Source organism: Hyla sarda, chromosome 10 (assembly GCF_029499605.1).
Source record: "Hyla sarda isolate aHylSar1 chromosome 10, aHylSar1.hap1, whole genome shotgun sequence".
NCBI classification, from domain to species: domain Eukaryota; kingdom Metazoa; phylum Chordata; class Amphibia; order Anura; family Hylidae; genus Hyla; species Hyla sarda.
The window spans coordinates 6,779,527-6,792,315 of NC_079198.1; the positions used below are offsets into that span (position 1 = coordinate 6,779,527).

At 39.6% G+C, this 12,789-nt stretch overlaps 1 protein-coding gene across 1 annotated transcript in view; it reads right to left on the reverse strand.

Annotated features, from left to right (window-relative positions):
* Window positions 1-828: 828 nt before the first annotated feature.
* SCN1B (sodium voltage-gated channel beta subunit 1) overlaps window positions 829-12,789 on the reverse strand; it is a 32,811-nt gene continuing 20,850 nt past the window's right edge. The window contains exons 3-6 of the mRNA XM_056543413.1: window positions 7,723-7,960; window positions 7,491-7,632; window positions 3,567-3,665; window positions 829-1,412 (exon numbers count right to left, since the gene is read on the reverse strand). Of these exons, the coding sequence (XP_056399388.1) occupies window positions 3,599-3,665; window positions 7,491-7,632; window positions 7,723-7,960 (447 nt within the window). The 3' untranslated portion in view covers window positions 829-1,412; window positions 3,567-3,598. The remainder of the gene's footprint in view (window positions 1,413-3,566; window positions 3,666-7,490; window positions 7,633-7,722; window positions 7,961-12,789) is intronic.

Genomic DNA, 12,789 nt, shown 5'->3' on the forward strand with positions numbered 1-12,789 from the left:
AATACCCCGTCTGACCACACGGTGCAGTGTTGAAAAAAAAAGACATATCTACAAGTCACGGAGCACTTTCAGGCACGTTGTACTATTGTATAAAGTGCCGCCACCTAGTGGTAGAAATAGTGCAGTTGTGTTACATTTTCTGGTCTGCAAAACATAGAGAACAGAAATGAAACGCAAAAAAGAAATGTTACCGCCCGGTGCACCGATCTGACACATGCGTTGTGTTTGTGCCATATCTTTATATAAAGTTTCTAGACCTCTCTCTGTATTCCTATGGGGGGCAACCGGAGGAATTTTGTTTGCAGCCTCCTAGTCCGGGCTTGATTAAGGCCCAGGAGATGACCTTCCCTCAGGGGTGGCCAGGCCTTGCAACGGGAGAAGCAGCCGGAGCAAACCTTCCTCTTTCAGTCATACATAATAGAATCTAATTTCATTCTCTTATTTTTGTATTTTCTTCTGTATTACAAAATAAATAACATGCTTTGATAAAAAGTCTTAGAACCCCCTTCACCCCGAGCTTCACAGACCCAGTACACAGCAGGAGATGGGGAACCACACTTGGATTTCACCCCGGTAAGTAGTTCACATTCAAAAGGTCGCCCCTCCCTCCCCGGTATCCAATATGGAAGCCGGAACAGCAGAGCTGAGTGAGTTCTGTTTACTTTTCTCTCCCCTCCCCCATCACGCCTTCAAAGCTTCGATGTACAGGGGTTTTAACTCATCGGGTGCCAGACCACGTTGCAGCATGTTGATCCACAACACTCCCCTTCCCCAGCGTCGTTGAGTCAAAACTTAGGCGCAATTTCTCTTCTTTTTTTTTTTGCAGCAGCAGCAGCAGATAAGAAAAAAAAAAGGATATGCGTTTGGAGCGTCATGCAAGGAATATTCATGCCCCTTAGATTGTTCACTGCATCCCAAACATTATGGGAAAAATTGGAAAAATTCGAAATTTTGAAATCTTTGCTTTCCAGTTCGTCGAGAATCATTGATGGTCGGCTCCCGTGATGAATGTAGCCCCTCCCCACCATGCCCCACAACCCCCCGCCCCTCTCCCAAACAAAAAACTTAAAGCAACAGCAAGGCCACGAAAAGATAAAAAGTCTTACTTTCCATGGAAGCATTTTTGGTAAGTTTCCTTAACACCTTAATTGCTGGTGAGTTGGCAATAAAGAAGCTAAGGAGCGTTGCATATGTGAGTGTGACCCGGGATACCGAGTCTTGGCCACGTCTTCTGCATTGTTCGGCGTAAGAAGCAACTTGGAATGGATCTTGATGTAATCCATGGGGAAGGGAGGGTGATGGTGATGGTGGTGGTGTATTCGGCGGTGGTGGTGGGCTCATTGGTGACCCGTTACAGTTTTCGGTCCTCCCAGCAGTGTTTGCATTGCTCCTGGCTCCATCCATTCTTCCAGCTGTTAACAAAATGAACATTAAAGGTGAAGAACACCGGGAAGGCGCTATCCCAAGATTGTAATGCATCACCTATCCACAGGGTACGGGGTCTGATCGATGGGGGTCCAACTCATGAGAACAGATACAACCCCGACCTCTGCATGCCCTTTAACCTCCTGGGTTGTCCCACTATTTTTAACTGTCTTAAAAAGGTTGAACATTTATAACTGTACAATAAATGAACATATGTTGGTATATAAAGTTATTTTGCTACCTTTCTGTGGTCTTCATGTTTTCCTTCTGCTTCTGATACATTCGGTAGCCCAACTACCTGTCTGGTCAGGACACTCTAGCTGGGAATTCAGGCACCTCTTCCTCCCTCTACAACTTCTTGACTATAAACTCTCATAGTGGGAGGGAGATAGACATGGCAGAATTCCCAGCTAGAGTGTAAACAGGAACAAAAAGTTCATTACAACCTGGGTCTTAAAGGGGCTGTCCAACTATTTTTAACTGTCTAATAAATAAATATTTGCGGTTGTCCAACCTTTGGGATTATCTCATGAGAAAGGCTACAACTGAGACCTCTGCACGCCTTATACCATCCTGGGTTGTCTGATTAATTTTAACTGACTAATAAATGAACATATATTGGTATATAGTTATTACTAAGTAATTTTGATACATTTCTGTGGGATTTTATGCTTTCCTTTTGCTTCTGATGCAAACTCTCTACTATGTTGCCTTCATTTGCTACACTTCCTGCTTGGTCAGGACACTCTTATTGGGAATCCAGTCAACTCTATCTTCCTCCCAATACAACTTCTTGACTATAACCCTTCTTCATTAAGGGAGGGAGATAATGTTGGAAGAATTTCCAACTAGAGTGTCAGCAGGAACAGGAATTCCATTACATCCTGGCTCCTAGGGCTGTCCAACTATTTTTAACTGTCTAATAAATGAACATCATTTGGGGGGGGGGGTCCAACTTCTGGACCTATTTAATGAGAACAGGTGAAACTGAGACCTCTGCATGTCCTATAACATCCAGGGTTGTCTGACTATTATTAACTTCCTAATAAATGAACACATACAAAGATATTTGCTACCTGTCTATGGCCTTTCGTGATTTCATTCTGTTTCTCATGCAAACTGTCTGCTTTGTTGTCTTCATAAGCCAAACTTTCTGCCTGGTCAGGACAACTTAGCTAGGATTTCAGCCAACTCTATCTTCCTTCCACTACAACTTAATTTATCAATACCCCTTAATTTCACCTCCTTGCTTAAACCTGATGAACATGTGTCTTTTTTCAACCATACTATGTAACTATGTAATTATGACTATAACCCTCCCACATAGTGGGAGGGACATAGAGTTGGCAAAATTCCATGATAGAGTTTACACAGGAAAAGGAAGACCATTACATAGTGAATTTCAAAAGGGTTGATCATTTTAAACTGTCTAATAAATAAGTATATATTAGTATACAAAGTTATTTTGCTACCTTTTTTGTGGGCTTTCATACTTTCCTTTAGCCTCTGATGCAAACTGTCTGCTAAGTGGTCTTCAAAAGCCCAACTTCCTGTCTCATCTGGACACTCTAGCTGGAAATTTAGCCAACTCTCATCTGTTGGCTGTCCGGACATGCTGGTAGTTGTAGTTTTGCAACAGCTGGAGGTCATTAGTTTGGAAAGCACTGCTATAACCCCCCCCCCCCCCCCCCACAAAATAGGAGACATAGTGTAGGCAGAATTCCCTGCTAGAGTGTACAAAGGAACAGGAAGTCCATCACTGATGTACAGGAAGATGGGCGAATGAAGACAACAGAGCAAACAGTTTGTATCAAAAGCAGAAGTAAAGGAAGACAGACCATGGACATGGAGTAAGATAACTTTATTTACCAATATATGTAAATTTGAAAGATAGTTAAAAACAGGTTTTATTGATGGACAACCCCTTTAAGGTGGCCATACATCTTCCTGACTCCACTGGTGGCAGCATAACTTCCCGAGAACAAAAGGATCCGTAAGCTAAAATTCAAGAGCCCCCCCCCCCCCCCCCCCCCATACACATCAGACACTTTTTCCGGCTCTGCTGAAGTTAGATGACTTTCTCTAATTTGTATGGGAACCTTTATAGTCCAAAAAAGTTCAGAATGTGTTCAGCCACTCACCTGGTTTCCCGGTGTCACTATCCTGGGTCCGGCTACTCCTGCGGCTGCACTACTAGGCAATTGTCTTTACTCTCAGTGGTTATTGCTAAATAATCTGAACTGTAGAAGAAGGAAACATAAGAAAAAGTCAAATTCTGTACAATGTAATGTATACATGGGTGGGGGGGGGGGGGGGGGGGGGGGGGTACAATTAACATACATATGCCCGGACAAGAGTCATGCAGGTCAGCTAATTTTCTTCTTTTGCTCAGCTTCTTAGAGCCATAACTTTTGTTTTACTTTTCCATTGACAGGGCCAAATGAGTACCTATTAATTTTGCATTGCAAGTTGAACTTTTTGTTGGCCCCATGTTTTTTGTTTACTATATTATGTCATGTATTGCAAAACCAAAAACCAACCTTCTGCTCTGCGGTGAAAACAGACATGTTATATTCTACAACAGAGCCGAAGTTCGGTTAGCTAAGACACACTAGCTGGGAATTCAGCCAACTCTCTCTTTTTCCTACTGCATCTTTTTTTTTTTTTTTTTACTATAATTCAGTTTAACGTATTTAAAAGAGTAGTGCAGTGAAAAATAACTTATCCCCTATCCAAAAGGGCCATGGCAGTCTGCCGGAAGCGGGAGTTCTGTCCTCCGCAGGAAGCCGCAGCCGGAACGCCCCCTCCATGTATCTCTACAGGAGATCGCAGGGGGTCCCCCCTTTCATTACAGAACTCCTTTAATAGAATTTACTGTTCATAGTATTTTATAGAATTTACAGTTGAAATAATTTTATAGAATTTACAATTTGTAGAATTTTATAGAATTTACAGTTTACAATATTTAATAGAATTTACAGTTTATATAATTTTATAAAATTTAGTTTATAGTAGTTAATAAAATTTAGTTTATCGAATTTTATCGAATTTACAGTTTATAGATTTTTATCAAATTAACAGTTCATAGAATTTCATAAAATTTACAGTTTATAGTATTTAATAGAATTTACAGTTTATAGAATCTTATCAAATGTAGTTTATAGTAGTTAATACAATTTACAGTTTATAGAATCATAAAATTTACAGTTTATAGAATATACAGTTTACAGAATTTGATAGAATTTACAGTTTCTGTAGCCAAGTAGAGGACGAATTTACATTCGTCCTCTACTTGGCTACAGTCAAAAGGTTTCCATAGGTGTGGTTCTTGCTCCGGGTGCCAAATTACAGATTTTCCTAAAAAACAATAGAAGTATCTTCCACAACAAACAATTTTTCATAGAAAATGACAGAATGTCTTACCTGACACAGCAAAGGTGTTATTTATATGATACAATGTAAATGTAGTAAACAGAACATAGGACACACTAAAAGACGGCTGAAAGTAGGCATTGCCGAAAATATCTATAATATAAAAAAAGGGACCAAAACAAATGCTCTATGATTACATTTTGCAGAATACCACCACCAAGACCCCTCTAGTTTGTTCTTTACAGCTATCCAGAGTGTCCGGAGATGTCGGAGAGGCGAAGATTACATCACACGTATGTCTAGAGCTGAAGCTAAAAAAAATCTTCGAAAAAAACCAAAACTCTTTGAATTCGATACATTGACACCCAGGGGATTGAATGCTGAAATAGAAATTTTTGGTTTTCTTTGACACACTTGGTTTCGGCTCTTCCCCACGGCCTGGTACCGGCAGGTCGTTTACCGTCGTGATGAAGGACCCCTTCATCACGGCGGTAAACAACCTGCGGTACCAGGCCGTGGGGAAGAGCCGAACCCAAGTGTGTCAAAGAAAACCAAAAATTTCTATTTCAGCATTCAATCCCCTGGGTGTCAATGTATCGAATTCAAAGAGTTTTGGTTTTATCGAAGATTTTTTTTAGCTTCAGCTCTAGACATACGTGTGATGTAATCTTCGCCTCTCCGACATCTCCGGACACTCATAATAGTAGCAATAAAAAGTACATATATTAAGATACCAGTGCCATAAAAATAAAATAATAATAAAAATTATGAAAAAAAAGATGAGAAAAAAATAAAAACAATGAAAAATTTTTATAAAAATATATATATGAAAAAATATAAAAAGAAATGAAATGAAAATAAACAATAATAATGAATAAATGTTAATGTGAGACAACCTTGAAAGTCTGAAATAAATAAACACAACCTATAATGGAATAGATTGGACGCAAATAAAATATAAAATATATCATATATCAACACAAAAGAACCGATGTAGAACTTGAGCGGGATCAACCACAGGGATTTTATTATTGTTGCCGTTGAGTCTGCGTTAGACCTCGACTTTATACATTTGGACGTATATCTATAATAAATAGTTTTAACGCTATTGGACATATCACCTACTTTCCACAATTTTTCCTACGTACCTTTGAGGACTGGTTTTCTATATAACTCTATTATACATTATTATTTGAACCTTTTTAGGTTTTGTTTGTATAAACGCCAAACTCAGACACTATATTGTAATACCTAACTTTGCCATTAGATGGCGCTGCAAACCAACAATTCTATAGCGGAATTTTCGTTCACTGCCTAAGCCGGTATTTATGGCCCCCTAGTACCTTACTTTTGGTTCTTCTGCTGTTACCAAACTATAACTTCCTTCATGCCCTGATGGGAATTGTAATTTTGTTACACATCCGGAAAACCACATGTTGTTAAAGTCCAAAGGATAGGGGATAAGTGGTGGTGGTGCGGGGGGGGGGATGTCTCAGCGGTCAGATCTCCTGCATGGCACCCCGGTACGAGGGCGTGTGAACCCCCACTCAGAGCTTCAGTGTCTCCAGCTCTCCAATAGAGATACAGTGACCCCCCCCCCCCCCCCCCGACCTAAGATGGCCCCGACATACGATCATTTCAGCATACGATGGCCTCTCAGAGGCAGCATCAACATACGATACTTTTGTATGTCGGGGCCATCGCATAAACGGCTATCCGGCAGCGCCGACTGCTTCAGCTGCCCCCGGATAGCCGTTTACGGTGCACCGTGTGGTCCGCTGACGATCACTTACCTGTCCTCGGGGCTCCGACGCGTCCTCTTCGGGATCCCCTGCATCGTCGGCGCTCTCCATCGTCCTCATCAGGTCGTTGCGCGCGCCGTCCCGTCATCCAATAGGAGCGGCGTGCGTAGCGACGTGATGGCGGCGACGGAGAGCGAGGAAGCAGAGGCCTTGCCAGAGCATCGGGGACACCCGGGGACGCGGCGACAGCGATGGAAGGCGACATCCAGGGCAGCGGTGACGAGTGATGAGGGTCCGGAGCGGCGGGGACACGTGAGTATAACCTCCAATACCAGTGGTCTTCAACCTGCGGACCTCCAGATGTTGCAAAACTACAACTCCCAGCATGCCCGGACGGCCGTTGGCTCGGGCATGCTGGGTGTTGTAGTTTTGCAACATCTGGAGGTCCGCAGGTTGAAGACCACTGTCCTATACTTTACATTGCACGGATCCCTCAACATACGATGGTTTCAACAAACGATGGTCCGTTTGGAACAGATTACCCTCGTATGTTGAGGGACCACTGTACATGGAGGAGACATGTCGGTTGCCACTTCGTGCGGGGGTCCAGACTTTACCTTCCTGCGGTCGGACCCCCGTGATCACACACTTATCCTCTATCCTTTGGACAGGAGATAAGTGTTCCTGCACTGGACTACTCCTTTAAATAGGATGAATCGGTTGGATCCACAAATGGGTCACAGGGCACAGTGGGAGTTGTAGTTTCCCCCCAGCTGGTGGGCCACAGGTTGGGGGACCCTGGTCTTGGCAGTGGGAAGAAGACATCTTTAATGCTGATGTCTGATCTGATGACCTCATTAGTGTGATCCATGGGGGTCCAGATGCCATCTATAGTAGCCTTAGAGCTGACATTTAGTCCCGGGGTCACCCAGGCCCCCACATGGTACTTACGCATTCTCCAGAACGGCCTCCTCCCCGGCAGCAGCAATCTTCCGGTAACAGTAGATCATTTCTACCACCAGCCATATTGTGAGCACCACGATGAGGACGTACATCATGATCTCCGACACTATGGAAGCGATGTCTCTATTTCCTGCACGAGAAAAAAAAAACACAACACAATGTCGTAACGTTCAGCCGATCGGACCTGCGAATCCTGATCCCTTGTTCATCGGACACTCACCTTTGTCCACCACTGTAACGTCAATGAATTTGGTGACGTTGGTGTTGTATTCGTGGCTCTCAAAGATCAGCGTGCGGTTAACGCGGCACATGTAGGTCCCGGCGTGATCGTAGGACACGTTGGAGATGACGACTGACATGTCCTGCAGGTCCTCCGAGTGACTGCTCCCGTTCCACTTGAGCCGCCCTTCGAAACGGCTATCCAAGATGTTGGTCTTAGGGTGCTGGCGGAGAAGGATCTGTCTCGGAGAAGGAAAGAAGAGAAGTGTCAGTAGATAGAATAGGGCCGAGGACCATCAGGCTGGTGATATCAAAGAATCGGCACAACTCAATGGAAGACCTTCAACCCTACGGTCAAAGAGGCCACAAAAGTAATCCTCACCAATGACTGCATCAGCTGGGGAGTTTGGCCTACAGGGGGCAGTATATATATATATATATATATATATATATATATCTCTATCATAGGGCCAAGGAACCTCAGACTGGAGGCATCACAGCACAACTCAATGGAAGACCTTCAACCCTACGGTCAAAGAGGCAACAAAACTAATCCTCACCAAAGACTGCATCAGCTGGGGAGTTTGGCCTACAGGGGGCAGTATATATGTATATATATATATATATATATATATATATATATATATGTATATATATACATATATATATATAATAGGGCCAAGGAACCTCAGACTGGAGGCATCACAGCACAACTCAATGGAAGACCTTCAACTCTATGGTCAACGAGGCCACAAAAGTAATCCTCACCAATGACTGCATCAGCTGGGGAGTTTGGCCTAGAGGGGGCAGTATATATATTTATATATATATATATATATATATATATGTATATATATACATATATATAATAGGGCCAAGGAACCTCAGACTGGAGGCATCACAGCACAACTCAATGGAAGACCTTCAACTCTATGGTCAAAGAGGCCACAAAAGTAATCCTCACCAAAGACTGCATCAGCTGGGGAGTTTGGCCTAGAGGGGGCAGTATATATATATATATATATATATATATATATATATATATGTATATATATACATATATATAATAGGGCCAAGGAACCTCAGACTGGAGGCATCACAGCACAACTCAATGGAAGACCTTCAACTCTATGGTCAAAGAGGCCACAAAAGTAATCCTCACCAAAGACTGCATCAGCTGGGGAGTTTGGCCTACAGAGGGCAGTATATATATATATATATATATATATATATATATATATATATATATATATATATATCATAGGGCCAAGGAACCTCAGACTGGAGGCATCACAGCACAACTCAATGGATGACCTTCAACTCTATGGTCAAAGAGGCCACATTTGGGGAATTTGATAAATATTAAATATTTAGCGCTTATCGCTCTTATAATAGAAGGCAAAAAATATCATGTGATGTTTTGATAATGTGACTCAAGGATTTTTTATTAAAATAGAAATGGAGGGGGGAAATAACCCACAGAAAAACGCCAATTGTTAACCTACATGCGTTTTTTTTTCTTGCGTTATTTTTTCTCCCATAGACACCATAGGGAGAGAGACACTGTAGTTTCGGCACACTGCCATTTTGGAAACCGCCGTTTGGCGAATATGTTAAAAACCCTATTTTATAAAGATAACTATACCAGATGGTGTAAAATCAGCTAAACCAGGGCTGTCCAAACAGTGTGCCTCCAGCTGTTGCAAAACTACAACTCCCAGCATGTCCGGACAGCCTATGGCTGTCCGGGCATGCTGGGAGTTGTAGTTTTCGAACAGCTTAAGACATATTGATTGGAAAACACTGAACTTTACTGACGACTTCTCCAGGAACCCGAAATAACTGCGCAAGAGGAGGAGTCAGGATTCCTGCGTACATCGAATAGTTTGAAGCGCAAAATCCATCAAAACAAATCTACACCTGACGCTTTATCCTGAGAGCTAAAAATAAGAGAAATGTCATTAAATATTTATAATCCTACAGGATCTCACCGAGCGAACGGCGAAATCTGTGTCTTTGATGTTCTAAGATATATATATATATATATATATATATATATATATATATATATATATATACAGTATATACCCTGGATATACCAGCATGGTCCATATCACTATATACAGGAGATATATAACTTATACCAGCTGTACATATATATTATATACAGTATATACCAAGTTATACCAGCATGGTCCATATCACTATATACAGGAGATATATAACTTATACCAGCTGTACATATATATTATATACAGTATATACCAGGTTATTCCAGCCTGGTCCATATCACTATATACAGGATATATAACTTATACCAGCTGCACATATATATATTATATACAGTATATACCCAGGTTATACCAGCACGGTCCATATCACTATATACAGGAGATATATAACTTATACCAGCTGTACATATATATTATATACAGTATATACCAGGTTATACCAGCATGGTCCATATCACTATATACAGGAGATATATAACTTATACCAGCTGTACATATATATTATATACAGTATATACCAGATTATACCAGCATGGTCCATATCACTATATACAGGAGATATATAACTTATACCAGCTGTACATATATATTATATACAGTATATACCAGGTTATACCAGCATGGTCCATATCACTATATACAGGAGATATATAACTTATACCAGCTGTACATATATATTATATACAGTATATACCAGATTATACCAGCATGGTCCATATCACTATATACAGGAGATATATAACTTATACCAGCTATACATATATATTATATACAGTATATACCCAGGTTATACCAGCATGGTCCATATCACTATATACAGGAGATATATATAACTTATACCAGCTGTACATATATATTATATACAGTATATACCAGATTATACCAGCATGGTCCATATCACTATATACAGGAGATATATAACTTATACCAGCTATACATATATATTATATACAGTATATACCCAGGTTATACCAGCATGGTCCATATCACTATATACAGGAGATATATAACTTATACCAGCTGTACATATATATTATATACAGTATATACCAAGTTATACCAGCATGGTCCATATCACTATATACAGGAGATATATAACTTATACCAGCTGTACATATATATTATATACAGTATATACCCAGGTTATACCAGCATGGTCCATATCACTATATACAGGATATATAACTTATACCAGCTGTACATATATATTATATACAGTATATACCAGGTTATACCAGCATGGTCCATATCACTATATACAGGAGATATATAACTTATACCAGCTGTACATATATATTATATACAGTATATACCAGGTTATACCAGCATGGTCCATATCACTATATACAGGAGATATATAACTTATACCAGCTGTACATATATATTATATACAGTATATACCAGGTTATACCAGCATGGTCCATATCACTATATACAGGAGATATATAACTTATACCAGCTGTACATATATATTATATACAGTGTATACCAGGTTATTCCAGCATGGTCCATATCACTATATACAGGAGATATATAACTTATACCAGCTGTGCATATATATTATATACAGTATATACCCAGGTTATACCAGCATGGTCCATATCACTATATACAGGAGATATATAACTTATACCAGCTGTACATATATATTATATACAGTATATACCCTGGATATACCAGCATGGTCCATATCACTATATACAGGAGATATATAACTTATACCAGCTGTACATATATATTATATACAGTTTATACCCTGGATATACCAGCATGGTCCATATCACTATATACAGGAGATATATAACTTATACCAGCTGTACATATATATTATATACAGTATATACCAGGTTATACCAGCATGGTCCATATCACTATATACAGGAGATATATAACTTATACCAGCTGTACATATATATTATATACAGTATATACCCAGGTTATACCAGCATGGTCCATATCACTATATACAGGAGATATATAACTTATACCAGCTGTACATATATATTATATACAGTATATACCAGGTTATACCAGCATGGTCCATATCATTATATACAGGAGATATATAACTTATACCAGCTGTACATATATATTATATACAGTATATACCCAGGTTATACCAGCATGGTCCATATCACTATATACAGGAGATATATAACTTATACCAGCTGTACATATATATATTATATACAGTATATACCAGGCTATAGCAGCATGGTCCATATCAGTATATACAGGAGATATATAACTTATACCAGCTGTACATATATATTATATACAGTATATACCCAGGTTATACCAGCATGGTCCATATCACTATATACAGGAGATATATAACTTATACCAGCTGTACATATATATTATATACAGTTTATACCAGGTTATACCAGCATGGTCCATATCACTATATACAGGAGATATAACTTATACCAGCTGTACATATATAATTATATACAGTATATACCCAGGTTATACCAGCATGGTCCATATCACTATATACCGGAGATATATAACTTATACCAGCTGTACATATATATTATATACAGTATATACCAGGATATACCAGCATGGTCCATATCACTATATACAGGAGATATATAACTTATACCAGCTGTACACATATCTTATATACAGTATATACCCAGGTTATACCAGCATGGTCCATATCACTATATACAGGAGATATATAACTTATACCAGCTGTACAAATATATTATATACAGTATATACCCAGGTTATACCAGCATGGTCCATATCACTATATACAGGAAATATATAACTTATACCAGCTGTATATATATATTATATACAGTATATACCAGGATATACCAGCATGGTCCATATCACTATATACAGGAGATATATAACTTATACCAGCTGTACACATATCTTATATACAGTATACACCCAGGTTATACCAGCATGGTCCATATCACTATATACAGGAAATATATAACTTATACCAGCTGTACATATATATTATATACAGTATATACCAGGTTATACCAGCATGGTCCATATCACTATATACAGGAGATATATAACTTATACCAGCT